General features: G+C 38.8%; 1 protein-coding gene across 2 annotated transcripts in view; it reads left to right on the forward strand.

The window, feature by feature from the left end:
• Positions 1–18,015, forward strand: part of sgcd (sarcoglycan, delta (dystrophin-associated glycoprotein)) — a 561,083-nt gene that overhangs the window by 320,155 nt on the left and 222,913 nt on the right. For both annotated transcript variants that reach the window (XM_061740598.1, XM_061740597.1), the window contains one exon: positions 15,900–16,085. In XM_061740598.1, coding sequence (XP_061596582.1) covers positions 15,900–16,085 — 186 coding nt within the window. The remainder of the gene's footprint in view (positions 1–15,899; positions 16,086–18,015) is intronic.

Consider the following 18,015-nt stretch of genomic DNA (forward strand, 5'->3'; position numbering starts at 1 on the left):
TGTCATACATTCTGGATTCATTACAAATCAACTGAAAAATGGCAAGCCTTTTATTATTTTAATATTGCTGATCATGGCTTACAGCTTAAGAAAACTCAAATATCCTATCTCAAAAAATTAGAATATTCTGGGAATCTTAATCTTTAACTGTAAGCCATAATCAGCAATATTAAAATAATAAAAGGCTTGCAATATTTCAGTTGATTTGTAATTAATCCAGAATGTATGCCATTTTTGTTTTTTTAATTGCATTACAGAAAATAAAGAAACTTTATCACAATATTCTAATTTTCTGAGACAGTCCTGTATGTCTCGGTATAATTATTGAGCGTTACATGGCTACATCCATTGTTTTAAGCTTTACAGGTCAAGTTTTCAGACAAAGCTGTTTTCCCTGGACGGTAATGCATCACAGTGGGATGAAGATGTTTCCTGTGGCTTTCCAGTTGAGTAGGCGCTGATGTGGCTGTCATGAACATGAATCTTATTACCAAGGGTTAACTTAACCCTTAAATTACTTCCCTACACCCTGCACGTCTTCAGTCATGTTTAAAAAAAATTAGATCAGAGAAATGTCATGGTCAGAGGCTGATGTTCCAGCCTGAGACAGTTTACAGTCTTATCTTAATTTGCTTAATCAGTTGTGACAAATTGCCAGTGGTTTTATGGCAGTGGGCTGTCACTAGCTCTTCTGGATGTGTGACATTAGAGCAAGTGAGTAACAGCAGCATGCGGTATTTGAAAAGTTCTCTGGCAGAATGGCCAGAACACTTGATGTTCAACTCGCAGCTTAACCTCAGTTCAACAAGTTAAAATGAAGCTTCCTCTAACAGCCAATTCCCTGATGGAAGTCAGTTATCACAGAGCCTTCAGGCTGAGTCTGTGATTGCAAAATGACAGAGATTAAAGTTATACATGTATGGAGTTTTATCAAAGTCAGAGTACAGCAGTACGCTGATGCTTTACAACTTTCAATTCAATTCAATTCAATTTTATTTGTATAGCATCTAATCCAACAAAAGTTGTCTTTAGGCGCTTTCCTACGGTGGCCGAGAGCCGCCATTGCTGAAAATTAATGTGACGCTGCAAACAGAAACAAACGCTGCTGCAAATAAAATAAACGCTTAGCAAATAAAATAAATGCTGCAAACAAAATAAATGCTGCAAACAAAAAGAAACGCTGCTGAAAATAAAAGAAACGCTGCAAATATAAAGAAACCCTGCTGCAAATAAAATAAAAAAAACTATGCAAATAAAAAAAAACACAACGGAAGTGAATTACCGGGGACTATTTTTGCCGATGCACCGCTGTTGCACATTAAAAATTACACGCGACGTTGAACACTAACCTTTTCACTTATTTTTTCATTTGTTGTTCTTCTTATTCCTCGCTCTTCTTATTTCTTCCTTTTCACTTACGTCCTCTTCGTCTTCTTCTTCTCCTCTCACGTAAAAAAAACACTGGTGCATCAGCAAAAATAGTCCCCGGTAATTCACTTCCGTTGTAGCTTTTTTATTTGTGTCGTTTTTTTTTAATTTGCAGTGGTGTTTCTTTATATTTGCAGCGTTTCTTTTATTTGCAAAGCGTTTATTTTATTTGCAGAGGCGTTTCTTTTTATTTGCAGCGTTTCTTTAATTTTCAGCAATGGCGCGTCTCGGCCACTGTACTTTCCAGAGACCCAGAACATAAACCCCTGAGCAACTCTGGACTACATCACATACATTAATTAGTGTAGTTTCATTTCCAGGTCTTTGGCTGATTTAAGTTAATAAAAAGTTTGTAGGATGGGCCTTGTATCCGCTGGGGGAGTAGCCAGTGGTGTCACAACCTGTATGTGGAGTTAAAGGTAGGGTAAGCAATTTCTAAATGCATGTTTGAAATGAAACATACATGGCTCCCCCTTCTTTTTCAAACTTTGTCCCATTCAGCAAGTTTTTTTATGGTTTGGGTAGGGGAAAGGTCCCTCCAATCGCTGTATGAAGACACATTTATGTCTTTTGTTTATTTGTGGAATAGGCAGCTGGCGGAGCGAGAGGAGATATTGTCTGAATGTGGCAAACAGTGTTCTCTGCTAGAAGTTATATAGGATATCTTACCCTACCTTTTAAATATCAGTAAATGGTAGTCAGCCAGCGATTCGGTCATAACAAGGAAGGAAGAAGGGAGAGCTGTGCTGTTTTAGCACTTTAATGCCTGGTAATGTAATGAAAGAACTGCATCATTAGCAAATCTGTAATCCTCTGATACATTTCTGATAATGAACCTTAGTTAGGAGCCAGATATTTTTTTTTCCTTTCTTTTTTGTTAGCAGACCCCTGATGAGTTTAAAAGAAATGCTGCCACCCCCGGTAAACACCACAGTCATGCCCCTGCAGGTCTGTTACTAGGAAGCCGCTTCTGGCTCCAAGATGAATATTTATTTACGGAGATTTTGGAGGGAGTTGTCGTGTACCATCTGGTTGAACCACAGTTGAATTCTCAAGCTTCCTCTGAAAAATCCCCCACGGACTCTAGCAAATAGCAGAGAGATCCTGATATATGGACACTTGGCTATAAGCCAGTAGAAGGTGCCTGTTTTTCTTTTTTGGGCGGGTTCGAGTCAGAAATTCTTGAAACTGGTGAAACTAGGAGAGTTTTGTCTTTGTACCAACTGCTCTTTACTTTGACTTTCCCTTTCCCTTTCTTTCATCTAGATCAGGATGTAGTTTCAGGCATCTCAGTGTACCATTCTAGATTAGCTTATTTTTAGACGTGTAGAGGTGCTGAGAAAAGCATACCGTTGACTGAAACGTTCACATTCAACATTGATATGAAAAATATATATTTACATCTCATAAAGACATTTATGTATAACATTTTTTTTGCCTTTAAACCCTACTTTTACAGCTGTAATGAGATCAGTTTAACTCAAGGTGCAAAAATAAAACATCAATTGTGAGAAAATGTTAGAAATTAGTCTGCAAAAAAAAAAAAATAACAGCTTCAAATTTTGACCTTTTCCTCAATTTCTCATTGAGGATAGATTAAAATGATAGTGTTGGTTGGACAGTTTTGGATATTGCCTTTCCTCTGATTCCCTCTGAGTCTCCCCTGAGGTCCTCAGGGGGAACTTTAACAAACTGCAAAACTCACCAAAGCAGAAAGGTCTCTGACACAAATTCTCTCTGCAACTGAATCTCACATTTAGCTTGAAGTTACTGATCTTAAAAGGAAAAGGTGAACTCTTTGCATAGGCATCTTCATACAGACTCCAATAGTTAACACACAGAAACAATGTAATGCAAGACAAAGATTAATTAAAAAGGTTAATCGCTTCTGGTTCCAAGAAATGAGCAAAATCTGTCCAATAATGAAATAAACAAGTTTTATATTATCACTAGTATTTTATTTGTGGTTTGAAAACAGCATTCATCATTATGCGCAACCACACAAATAAGCGGTGAAAAGTTCATGAACAAAGTTATTATTATTCAGCACCAAAACATCCCCGGAGGCTGTTTCCGCTGCAAAGCATAGTGTGTTTATGACACAGTCATGATTAAGATGTTGGTCTATAACAGCAACTGGGGGGTGAAGAATTAAAGAGAGAGGGACTGAGGGAGGGGAAGCTGTGAAGAGAGACAGGCAATTTAAAATCAGTGTCTCTGATGGGATAAAGTCGAGCAGCGCCGTGCTGACCCGACACTGAGCCTGCTCTGATCTAAGAGGACTCTTCATCTTTCTCACACTGTAATTTTTTTTTCTTCAACATACTGCATTTCTACCAAATTCTAACATTGGCTGGAGAGGTTTTATGATGCGTTGCAATTTTTTTTTTTCACCAGTTTAATTATATATGTTAAAATATTATTGTAATTTAATGGATCTTGAATTATTTATTGTGCAATTTAAAAAAAAAACGCAGAGCAGTTGCCTGCTGCTTCGGCACAGAGCATTGTGACTGATGGTTGGGTCTGAACTCCACATGGAGCTTCAGGTCATCAGATAACAGTTTGAAAAAATAAATGAATATTGTTGCAGGAAAAAAAAAATATTAAAGAAAAATTAAAAGCGACTGTTGAATTGTGACGGACTGTTCTGATTTCTCAGAGAGCATCACCTATCACAAAATTACACATATTTCCCATGGTATAGGATATGCATTTGTAAAAATTATATTTGCGCATGTTAGATAAATAAAAAATCATAATAACACACCTAATGGAATACTGTAATCCAAGTCTATATAAACCCACTTAGTATTTTAAAATGACCAAAATATATTTCTAAGTTATTTAGCAGGATAAAAACGTAATAACTTATTATATCATTATTCAATCATACTACTACTCCGACAGGTTTTTAAAGGAAAAATGTTAAAAACTTTTGCCCTCATATTAAAAGAGACATTTTTCTGGAACATTTTATGTCCTTGCAATTATTTTCTGTGCGTATTTTATACATTGTTGACACAAAATGAAGGTGAGAGAGACAAAGTCATCTGTATACAGGGTAAACCAAAGAGAAATGTATGACAAAAACGTAATTAATGTAAATTTTTTCAATTAAAGATTTGTAACGAATCACTTTACTCTATTGGTGCTAGTACTGTACGTACGGGTCGGGGGGCCCGGCTGGTCTTAGACACAAGTAGGGGGGCTCCAAGGAAAAAAGGTTGGGAACCACTGTCTTAGACTGAATGACGTTATAGATACGAAGGGAAGCTCCACCTGCATCCACCTGAGTACAAAATAAGCTTCTCCTCTCTCTCTCTCCTCCCTTTTATGTTATAAAACAGATCTTCGCATTCTTATTTTTTGTTTCAAAATTGTATTTTTATATACACAATTTTAATACAGATTCCTTTTCTTCATGGTTTACCGTCATTGTCAGAAAACGCGGTCAAGAGTGGGCCACATAAAAACTATATTTTAGGATTTCTCTCCCAGCTTTAAAAGGAGAGAGAGCCTTGACTTGAACATTCATATTGTCCTCCGAGTACAGTCCTGAGGCTTCAATAGAGAGCCAGTGTTTTATATATTTTTTTTATTTGATAATGAAAAAGCAGCTTTGCGAGGTTCTGAACAGATTGGACCTCTTAGTAAATGGTCATTGTGTGACCTTTTCTGTATCTGTAAGGATGAACTGCACCTGTCCCATCTGTAATTGACCAGTGAGCGGCTGCAGCATGCTGTGGCCAGAATGTGGCCTTTCGTGTTAACAAAGGGCAAGAGGATTCAAAAAAAACCTTTTAGTCCCCAAGTATGATAAATGAACCAGCCTTTAACCCCGGGAAGCTGAACAGAGAGAGGAAACGGCTGGTTCTTCATCCATGAAGTGGAGTCTACATCATACGGTATGTCATCCTCTTGCAAGAGGCAGCGTGGACACTGGACACTCTGCCAGTCCATCGCAGGGCAGGAATAGCAGCAACCAAGAAGGTATTTCATCTTCTGTACAAGGCCTGAATGGAATGATATTGAAAAGAGCAGAATACATGTGTTATACTGAAGAGGCTGTTTTCATAAGTTTCATCAGATTCCTTCTGCTCTGCACCTACTCTGTCCTACAGCGTATCAGTGGTCCTCTTTGATGTTGTTGTTGGGGATTATAAAAGAAAAGAATTACACCTGCACCAAGGTACTGGTTCTTCAATAAAAAATAAAAAAAATAGAACATTTTTATATATATATATATATATATATATATATATATATATATATATATATATATATATATATATATATATATATATATATATATATATATATATATATATACAGTCGAATTGTAAAAAAAAATCAGGGGGGATGGTGGATTTTATCATATGGGGACAGATAATTTGTGCTGATTACAAATATTATAATATATTACAAATAATAGCACTGACCAAAACAACTGCAGAAATACAGCAGGAATGACATAGCAGCAGTTAAATGCAGCCTTCTGTAAGCTTTAAATATCCACTGGGCTTACATCAAATACATCAAAACACAACAATAAAAAACAGTTTTCTGAACTTATCAATATGATTCTGTCCTTCACAGGATAAGTAAAATTGATCACTGCAAAAACTCAAAATCTTAACAAGAATATTTGTCCTATTTCTAGTTAATCATCACTGGAAAAAACACCAATTTTCACCTGTTTCAAGTAGATTTTCACTTAAAATAAGTAGAAAAATCTGCCAGTGGAACAAGATTTTTTTGCTTGTAATAAGAAGATAAATCTGGTCCCACTGGCAGATTTTCCTACTTATTTCAAGTGAAAATTTACTTGAAACAGTTAAAAATTGTCAAATAAGTTATTTTTCTGGTGATGACTCTAAATGTTGAAATAGCAGTAAAACCACATTCATTGATGAAATGACATAAGGGATGGAAAGGGGCATGGCAGTTTTACAGGGGGATGATTTTGACCCTTTTTATTTCAGGGGGGGATGCCATCCCCCCTCATCCTCCCTCAACTCGAGTATTGTATATATAAAAAAGGGGATGGGGAAAAAAGAATGATTTTCGTGCAGCTTTTTAGAGGAAGCAACAGACAAGTTGAATTAAAAGCAGTGTGGGAGTGAAGAGGCGCAGTAAGGTCTGCCCTCCACAGCTTTGAGCTGCCATGCAAATGTAGACACAACAGCAATAACGGTAGAAATATGTTATTATCATAGAGCACACAGCACCTATCTGCAAGGGTCATGTTTGGGGACACAGCAGCAAAACAAGCAGCTGAGAGTCCATAGCATGTCACAAATGTCTCTCTCATTGAGGATTAACTTCAATCACCCAAAACAACCACCGAAGGAAATGCTGAGACCCCATGCAGTACGATGATCCTTTTCTCTTTTTTTTCTCCATTTCAACAAGACTCCTTTCCTTCGTGTTGCAGCAGCCAACAGACTGCATCTGGCTGTCGCCATTTTGTGTATTTATAAGTTCTGGAGGCATGCGAGCTCCAATAATGGCGTTTCAATTGGCAGCAGCCAACGGGTCCACATTTTGTCTATAAAAGTCGTAATGGGGAGCTGCCTGCCTATTTGGCAGCAGGAATGACCAATAACATTTTGTAAAACCTCATTTCTCTCCCTAATCAGAGACAGACTTTGTTTGTGGACCATTGGGTTTTCTTCAAGCTCTCTGAGTGAATAGTTGACTGAACAAGTGGCACCATTGGACAGCAGCAGGGGAGGGGAAAAGACTCAAAAGGCCAATGATTTGATTTGCCTCCAATTTGCCACTTGTTTTCTTCCTCCATGGCTTCTCAGCTCCTCTTTTATTTTATTTTATTTTGTTTTAACACGCACACACACGCACACACACACACACACACCCACTCACACTTTTGTGAGAGTGGCCATTATTTAGCTTCCAAACAAACCCAAATTTATTTCTCAATCAGTTTGTGCCCTTTATTGAAAAGCTATCAGTACTCTTTGTGCATTAAAGGAGAATATCCACAACAGAAAGAGAGCAATTATACATCATTATGGATGTTCATTTATTTGATTAGTCACCCTCTTAGTAAGGAGAGGAGATCCACAACACTATATGTAGGAGTAACAAACGAATCAAGCAATGAGCACATTCATAAAAGTTTGAGAGCTTTTCTGTCAGTGTTCCCTGCGACTCATCAAGCTGAGAATTAGAGATTCTCTCATTGCATAATTTGCAATTACTCAAACACTTTAAATACCTATTTCCATTGCAAGCAATGATAGAGACACCCAAACACCTATTTTGCATTTGTCCTCAACGCGTAGAGCTTGCTGTGGTTTCAGGCTGATGCTTTCCTAGTTATTATAGTAAATAACTCTGTTCTCAGGTCAAACTCAAGCACTTTTAAGCTCCTGTTCTCAAACTTCTATCAGAACTAAATACATGTTGTACTGGGTTGGTAGAGGGAGAGCAGAACTGACTTAATTAGGAACACTGGGTGATTAAAAAAATGGGAAAAAAATCAGAGATTAAAAAAAAAAGATTAAATAAATACATGTTGTCAAAAATATTATTTAAAAGGATGGCATATGATGAAAATATCTGGAATATTGTTTTCCTAAATAGCAAAAGGGTCATAAATCAAAGTAAATACATATCTTATGTTTTGAAGGATGTTTTGAAGGCGTCTGTTGTCATTACTGGAAAAACACTGTTTACCAGAAATTGTATCTGCCTGTAGTTTAAGATGGATAAGAAGCAATTCTGCAAAGTAATCAGACGAGATCTTACAGGAATGTTCCAAATTGAAGTCGGCCTTAGGTTTATCATTAGATGGTAAGGGATCGTTAGGGACAGAAATGACTTGAAATGAAGCAGCGTGAGTGAGAAGGGAATGTGTGTTTGGAGTAGAATGTAAATTAATTTCAGCACTTGGGGTGATAACGAATCTCAAAATCCTCATCATCCATTTTGACTTAACCCCTTCACTTACCAGCTTGTTCTTCGGCTTCTGCTCTCAAATTACCAGAGCACCCCTGTATCCCTCAATCTCAAAATAAACGGATGGGCAGAATGACAGATGACAGACAAAAAAAAGTAATTTTTAATAGTTTATTGCCTTGGGTATAAATCCACTTTCAAGGACACATGCACTTTCCTCCTTTTAGATCTATCGTCAGTAGTTTGACATTCTTTTCTCAACTTGTGCAGATGTTTTATAACAAGCTGGCAGTGACCAGAAACAGGTCCTTCTTATACGCTCTCTGTTCATTGAAAAAGTCAGAATTACCTAACACATATTTACACTGCTTACCATGAAATAATGGAGATTATTTTAAGTCCAGAATGTTTCTTTTAAGTTTAAAAGGCCTCACTTACCCCTTTTACACCAAGCTGGTTCCAGGGCTGGTTCTGGGCTAGAGCCAAACTGGTTTTACACAGCCTAAGCACCGGCTCCTGGCTCTCAAAACTGGTGCTACAGGAGAACCGAGTCTTTGCTGGGCCAGGTCTAGAACCAGGTTACGTTGGGGGCTACGTGCTTACGTCAACGGCTGGGGGCGGGGCTGGGGGCGTTGTTACTGAACCACCAAAGCAGAGTAAACACGGAAGAATGTCATTTTTAAACAAAGGAGCGTTGAAGACGGCTGTTAACTTAACAGACTGTTAAAATCTAACGTTAAAATGGATGTAAAGCAGAAGCAGCAATGGTCAACTTGCCAAGAAAGGCTTGAGAAGCCAGCAGCAACACTTGGGGTGCGTCCCAATACTCCCCCTCGCCCTAGGCTCTGCGTTGATGTACGCGGCGACGCACGCCGTACGCCGTAATTTCTTAACAGGCGTAGCTACAACGGATAGATTTCATCTATTAAACCAATATTTATCTTCCTAAATGATTTTTTTCATCCAGCGTAATTCTCAACAGAGCTGCAGGTTTCTCCTCCGGGAAGCCGGCTCTCAAGTCAAATTTCTTAACAGGCGTTATTTGGATAAACTGAGCCCAGGTTGGGGATCTTAAAGGTTACTTTTACGCCTGAAAAAAATATTAAAACTTAATAAAGTGCCATATTAACAGCGCTACAGCTGAAATTAAAACAGCTTTTGGCTCTCAGCTTCCTGATCAGGGTAGGGATGAAAACGAGGGGGAGTGGTGGTGACGTATACAGTAACGTGATGACGTGGCTCTCTGGCTAGCTGCTGGCAAGCACCAGCTTGTGTAAAAGCAAACGGTTCTCAACCGGTTCTTACTAGAACCGACCGCGAACCGGCTCTAGCACCAGCACTAGCACCAGCCCTGGAACCAGCTTGGTGTAAAAGGGGTAAATGAGAGTGATCCAATACCTTTTGACTTCTGTTGTCATTTTAAAGGTTGGTGCTGATTAATCCCTCAGCCAGACGGTTGGATGTGCTGGTACTTTGTGTAAAACAGACAGACGTGAACATCTTCATGTCATTGTTTTCTGTGTTTTATTTTCCCATGTGCATTCATTGAATATGTAATGCTTTCCATTGTAGTTTTATCCTTGGACTGTCACGATGCCTCCTTGGATTAAAAGACACCGACTACCACACACGGCATCATAGTCTTGGCGCTCAGTGATTATCATTAACTAGTGTATTTTGTTCCCTGGTCCATCTCACCTACAAATGTTTGACATTTTGTATATCAATATGGATGTACCGGTATTTGACTTCTTTATTCGTGTTAATTAAGCTGCTGGAGGCCTTGAATTTCTCTCGGGATCAATAAAGCCTCCATGTTGACATGACAAGCATATTTGTTGCTCATTTTTCGTCATACATTTTTCTAAAGATGATCATAAAAAGTGTGTAAATAACACCATCCTTATGTTTGAGAGCATAGACTTAATCTAAATAAACACATAATCCGTGTACTTGCTCTCATCAGTATAGCTCCATAGAGTAGAGATAAATCTGATGTAAGCAGCATTGCCAACACACTTACATGAGTACCATGTGCCACGCAGGAGGATTAGACGCGTCTATAGTAAAGTGAGATCATCATGCATTAGTTCCTCTGGAAAAGCTTTGATCGCTGCAGATGTTGACCTCCTTCAGTCCATTTTTACGTCACGTATACATGCAGTACCAACTGTGTAGTTCATGGCAGGACTTCTTGATAAAAAAAAACAAAAAAATCCCACACATTTATACATGAATGCACGGGTGCACACACACCTCTCATTCTGACTTGGTGTGTGTGTGTGTGTGTGTGTGTGTGTGTGTGTGTGTGTGTGTGTGTGTGTGTGTGTGTGTGTGTGTGTGTGAGCACTGTTCTCTTGCCAAGATGCTCTTGCTTTCAGCTCCACAGCACCTGGAGATGCTTGGCAAGCTTCTGGAGCATTCTGTTTTTATTTATATTTATTTTTTGTTCTCATTTTCTGGTGTCAAGTACTTTTTTTCACATTATTACATTTGTATGATTCATTTGTTGAAGGCAACACAAAAGCTGCAACTTGAATTTTGAATCGGAGCCGCTCTATTGATTGAGGTTCTTTGCCTGCAACTCCTGTCGTTCTTCTGAATGAATACCAGCTTTGGAGGTATAAAATGTCCAATTATTCAAATACTGTATATAGTTTCTTATAGAAAGCATTAATTTGCACTAATGTACAAATAAACACAGTAGATCTCTTTTTATGAAGGTGGGTAGGTGGAAAAGAAAAGAAACAGAAAATGATACAATTTAGTGAACTGAAAACAAGGATATATTGAAGAGATTTTTTTTTCAGCACTATTTTTAAAAACGCTAATCTTGCACAGAGGTTTTTCTATTTTCAGCCAACCGTGAGCTTACTGAATTTTACTGACATAATCCGTTCAGTTTTGAGGCCACTTATCTAAGTCTGTCACATCAAACAGGGAAGTGAAAAAAAATCTCAGGTAATCTGCAGAGAGGAAATGGAAAACCTGTCAGCCTTTTGTAGGGTGTGGCTTTTCATAATCAAGGTTCAGAAAGGAAAAAGTAAAATGAAAACAGAACTGTCAGTGGATGGGTAGGTTCTCTCCTGGGACTGGTGCTTCCATAGGCACCTAGTCTCTCCAGAAGATGTGTAACTTGTACACTTGTCCAGAAATTCTAAAATGTGGATGATTGTGACATGGCAGTGTATCATATAACTTTCACAAGCCATTACTGGAATGACCATGTAAAACCATGTATTTTATAGCATTTACACCTAACCATGTACTTTAACTGTACTTGTATCCCTTATTGTTTTGCACTGTAAGTTACAGTTACATCAAAATTTGTTTCAAAGTGTTTGTGCCTGTTTTTTTTTTTTTAATGCCACTCAAGCTCTGGAACAAGTGGTTATCTCTGACTTTGATTTACTGCATTCTAAGGCTGTAATCTCCGGGATTAGTGGCTCCACCAAAAGATTGATCCATTCTTTCATTTCATTTTATCAGGGGGAAAGTAACAAATTGTAAAGGGGGTGTTTTCAGAGCACATCTCTCACCGGTAACGTCTCTGTTTGGACCCCCCCCCCGTTTTTGCTATTTTGGATTAGCCCAACCCACTGACTACAGATGCATAGATTGTGAACTAAGACAGGGTCCGATTGTAAACTAAGACAGATAATACACCATCCATCCATCCATTATCTATACCCGCTTTATCCTTTTCAGAGTCACAGCTATTTTCAGGTGAGAGGCAGGGATTAAACCCTGGACAGGTCACCAGTCCATCGCAAGGCCACATATATACAAACAACCAGGCACACTCACACTCACACCTATGGGCAATTTCAGAGTCATCAATTAACCTAGCATGCATGTTTTTGGACAGTGGGAGGAAACCGGAGTACCCGGAGGAAACCCACGCAAGCACGGGGAGAACATGCAAACTCCTCACAGAAAGACCCTGCTGGGCCTGGGAGTCAAACCGGGGACCTTCTAGCTGTGAGACAACAGTGCTAACCACTAAGCCACCGTGCTGCCCTACAGATAATACACTTGATTCTTTATTATTATTAATATTATTCACTTTTTTCCCACATGGAATTTAATAGGCAGCAAGGAGACTCATTCTCTTTGCACCCCCACGCCTCTCTGTGAGCAGCAAGCAGCCCTCTTTGATGGCCAGCTACATTCCACAGCTCAGTGCCAACAAACCAACACACAAACATTATCCCATAAACCCAATAAGACAAAATAATACACTTTACATTAATCCATCCAAACCTAAATAACACAAACCAAAGTAATCACCAGTGTGCAAAATGATAATAAATGAATATGAATGAATTACCTAATTTCCCCTATAACCTCGCCCACCTTGGCCCCTTCCCCTTTTGGAGATGACAAATACCCTCTCTCACTGCGGAGCGCGCTTCCGCAATGACACGTGGCAGAGAGACAGACAGAGGAAGCATCAAGGTGTGTAAATGTACAAAAAAAAATGGTTTATGGATTAAAGGAAAAAAGGAAAGTAGTGGGGACCACACCCAAATTAACACACTTTAAAATTGTATCACCCCCAAGACAGTGACCCTACGGAAACAGAACAGGGGAGAAGTAGACATGTTCACTTTCTCACAGTACTCCTCACAGGAACACCATCCCTACACGCAAGGTACTCTCAGTTCAGACAGTTCTCAAACCGCTCCAGCGGACCTGATCGGACCACCTGGCAGCTGCTTTCAGAGCAGGAATGCCACCTCCATCTTCAAGAGGCTCTTGAAGACCCACCTTTTCTGTCTTCATGTTAAACAGATCCTACCCCACTCTTTTTGCATTTCTCTGGGAAATAGGGGAAGGTGGCTCAGTTGGTAGAGTATTCTCCCGTGAACCTGAAGGTCAGTGGGTCGAGCCTTAAGGCTGAGTTATGGTTCTGCGTCAAATCGACACTGTGCATATGGCGTGTGATACGCATCGACACGTACCACACGGCGTCACTGACGTGCACCTCCCAAAAATTGTAACTACGCGTCGAGGTGACGCAGACCAAACGCAGACGAGAGGGCTGGGATTGGTTCGCTTGGAAGCAACGCACTTCCGGTTTCCAGTTTGAAGCAGTCATGAACTTTCAGCGCTCTTTTCTTCGTGTATGTGTGATTTTTTTTTTGTTTTGTTTTTTTTGCACAATAGTTGTCCTTATCGCTTTGATTCACTGTGACCGGAAAAAGTCGGATAAACCATTCAGGAAAAGATCGCGAATTAGCGATCACGGGGGGTACTGCACCGCGGCGAAATGGACTGACGGAGAAGTCCGAATGGTTCACAACAGCGTCACAGCGATGGCGTAGGCACGGCGTCGTTTTGACGCAGAAGCATAACTCAGGCTTTAGTTCCTCCTCTGTCCACCAAAGCATCCTTGGGCAAGACACTGAACCCCCAGTTGCTCCAGGTTGTCAGGCCAGCGCCAACAACCGGTGTGTGAATGCGTGAATGTCTGTAGTGTGAGGCGCTTTGGGGCTGCAGGAGTACAGCTGGAAAGCGCAGTACAGGTGTAAGCCATTTACCAATCTTTACTTTTGATTGTGTTTTGCCCTTTTCCTTTTAGAAATTGCAGTTTTGGTATATTGCAAGTCTCCTCTACTTTTGTGCTCGATTGGGTTCCTCCTTTTGTAAATGGCTTTGAATAAAACCGTCTGCTGAATACAATGTGATGTAATATTTTTGCCTTGTTTAATTCCCATCAAACAAAACTGAAAATCCCAGTTTTTGCTGACTTTTGCTTTGGTGCCTCCTCTGTGGCTTTCAGCAATTTTCTCACCGTGGCCCTGTCTTTTGTCATTTGTTTCAGTTAGTGGGTAATGTGTGTGGTTGTCAAAAACGATTGGCTTAGGTGGCGTTAAGCTTGCACTCCAAAGCATGGTGGACAGTAAATTGTATTTTTCCACAGAGTTATTAGGCCATTATTATAGCGCTAGAAGTGAACAATGCCTTCTCGTCCTCACAGCCAGACAATTAGAATCATCATTAATCGCCACTATCAGCGCATCAATGGGGCAGAGGGGTTATAATGTAGTTTTAGACCACTTATGGGGTAATCAGTCAAGCCGATGGGTAACTAAACTGTCTGTCATTGTGCCAGAACTGAATAGCCGGTCAGTGGCTCAGTAGAGAGGACTGGAGTAGGAGTATGTGAGGGGAATTTTTATGTTAAGTTTTTTGCAGTAATGTTCATATCGGTCTGATCTCTTATCTTGAAATCATTTCCACAGAGGCTATGCAGAGCTGCATCATTTTCTCTGCACTTGTCAATGATCTACTATGGGGACCCTGTAGGTTGAAATAACAGTAAAATACATATAAGATGTATCCCAGGAAATTGCTGAGGTCATTTCCTATTCCAGTTTTGCCCTGGTTGAACATTTAGCAACTCAAATACTGATATTTTTGTAATGGAACATAAATAGCAATAAGTGGATCTGATCATGGAGGATGTTAAAACAGAGAGTATTTGCTTGGACCTTTGCCATCACAGCTTAAAAGATGACACATCACTGATGCGGTTGCACCTGCTGCCTACAAATGACCAAAATATTGATGCAGCTGGAAGTTTATGCAAATGCCCTGAAGAGTAACAATTAAATCTTGCAAATTAATGTCCACAAATGTTTCAAAAGTTTATAGTTACATATCTATGCTTTGTCACCCTGCGATTTCAATCTCTGAGAGATTCCAGATTTGTAGAAAAGAATCTGTGCATGTAGAGGAAAGACTTAAGCTCATTGTAAACATCTGTTTATAGATGCAAATACCAAGATTCCTTGTAAAACTCAGCTCTCAACCCTGACTCTGAAGCTATGAGTGCACATTTCCATCCAGTGTTTATACATCTAATTGACTGATGACAAGCCAAACAGTCCAATTGGAGGACTGGTAGTGTCATTGTCTTTAAAAGTCTTGCTGGTCCTGAAAGTGAAGACTTTTTTGATTCATACAGTGAAAACAAAATGTACCTCTTCAAATTTCTAAAAGCAAATGAAGCATCAAGTTACTTTAATTGTTGTCTATGTATATCATTTTAGGAACCATTTCACCTTCAGAACCTATTAGTTGGTCTTTTACAGGAAAGTTTGATTTGTGATCAAGTTTTTTTCATCCAGTCATTTTTAAAAATACAGATTTAATTCACACTAGTAACATCAGAGAAACTTGCAGTTAGTACTTCAGTGGTGAGGTTTAGAATTAGATATCTGCTTTATGCCTGTGATGTATTTCATTGAATGTCGAACCCTGATTTACAGTCATAAACTCTGGAATCACTTGTGAACATAAATTTACACTTTCAAAATCTTACTATCTCCACTTAGAGCAAACAGAGATGATTTTGTAGGAACCTCAGAGAAAAAATACCGTAGCTCACACCTACTTTATTGGTCAGTAACAGTTGTACAAGTGGAACAATCATGTCATTGCAGGCTCACCCAAAGACTCACCACTTGCTATCACTTAGTAACACCAAGCTCAATATGTTGGCTTTATCCATAATCATTTCTTTTTCTGCCATTTTTCAGATGACCCAAGAACAGTGCACTCATAGGAACAATGTCCAGAGTTCAGAGAAACCACAAGTGTACAAAGTGGGAATATACGGCTGGAGGAAACGCTGCCTTTATTTCTTCGTCTTGCTGCTGATGATCCTGATCCTGGTCAACTTGGCACTAACCATCTGGATCCTCAAAGTCATGAACTTCACCATTGTAAGTCACATTTTGTAGTTATATGGCTTTTGAAATGTTGGGTACAGCCCAACATGCATTTGCACACCATCAAATACCGCCGTACTGTCAAACCCCACGGTGTGTGCTTGGATAGGAATGTGTACTTGTGATTAAACCAAAGTTGTCATGAGCTTCATTATATGTAGAAACTTGACGTTGTGGGTAGGCTTCAGACAATGGTGTTTTTTATGAAGAGTAAACTTTCCTCTGTGTTTTCCCACATGACTGAAGAATAAGGCTGAAATTGTCCCTCTGTTCTGCTATCATGATGTTGAGGAGTTCTGGCAAAAGCCATAAAATTACAGTATTGGACTGAGAATGGGATGGATTTCAAAGTCTGTTTTTAAACTAAATATACAGCTGGCAAAGAATGTAGTTCAACTACAGCTTCAGTGCTACGTGAAGTCTTATGTAGTAATGTAGTAATTATATATTTCTTATGATTCCAAATGACATGAACATAATACAACTGTGGACATCTATGATTGACTATTTACATTTCCAGAGGTAATTACTCAGTTGGCACATCTGACCTTATCTTTCCTACTTTTGCTACTTTAGAATAAGTCATGTCACCGGCAATAGTTTTGTCATCCAGGTATTTACCAAATGTCATGAGCTGGGCCGAACTCGTGCTGTTTGGACCAGATTTATTTATTTATTTCATTTTATTTGGATCCCCATTAGCTGATGTAGTTTACATCAACTACTCTTCCTGGGGTCCGGATCAACAAAACAATAAAAATAATATGATAAAAATAAAAAAAATAAAAATACAGTTCAGAAATACACTAACAAACATCACAAAAAGATTTACATAGACAACATAAAGTCTATAAAAGTAACAACATTTAACAAATCAGAAAATGTAACAAACATCACAAAAAGATTTTCATAGACAACATACAGTCTACAAAAGTACCAGACATTAGCAAATCAGCTAATTTAGCAAATCATTTAGCAAGCAAATAGCAGCAAAGCATAGTCTTAACATTTAGTTTAGTTTAGTTTAGTTTATTTATTCAGCAATATAAGACAAATATGAACAAAAAATGAAAAACAATGAAATAACATGCAAGGAAAGGAAGAAGCCTGGTGGCTTATATAGAATCCTTTCCATATATGAATAAAACACAAAACAAAGCTACACAAGGGAGAGTAAAAAAAAAAAAAAAAAACACAAGAAAATGTAACTCAGATCAAATAATGAACATTACAAAGATGAAACAATAAGAAAGTTCTTTAAATGTTTTTTGAATATTGGCAAGAATGGTGATGATTTAAGAGATTTATTGAGTGAATTCCACAAGTGGGGGAAGATTGATGTTTCCATGTTCTACAAAACGGTAAATGAAAACATCCAATCAGATATAGTGACATGTGATTTTGTGGGGGATCATCACACATATACAGTGTCAAAAAACACACTCAGATACAGCAAGATCTGGTCTAAATGTCAAAAGCTGCCCTTAGAATGGTTTCAGAGGACAAAGTGTGGCGAAGTCCAGAAGTGGAGCAACATCCTAATGTCCGGTGGAAGTGTGACAGTTTCAGCAGCCATACTCACCCTGTCAGCAGCGTTAGTTCATGTCAAATATGAGCCAAATAAAATGGTATTTGGGTTGAAAAATGCTTTCTGGTTTGGTGTTAGTGTTTACCATCTGTTTGGAGTCAGTGGGGTCTATCACTGATGCCCTGAAACACATCTGCATAATGCTGTTTTGTCTTTTGCTTGCTGCAATTGGGATTAGTGTGTCAACATGTGTCTCAGTTTGCAATGGATTGCATTCAGGTTTTGTTGGCAGTGTAATCAAAAGCCTATTTTGGATACATGTGTATCCAATGAGACACTATGTTCATCTCTGAACAACAGTGAACACAGACTTCATGTCTCAAAACTCATCTTTAC

Source organism: Cololabis saira, chromosome 14 (assembly GCF_033807715.1).
Source record: "Cololabis saira isolate AMF1-May2022 chromosome 14, fColSai1.1, whole genome shotgun sequence".
NCBI lineage: Eukaryota > Metazoa > Chordata > Actinopteri > Beloniformes > Belonidae > Cololabis > Cololabis saira.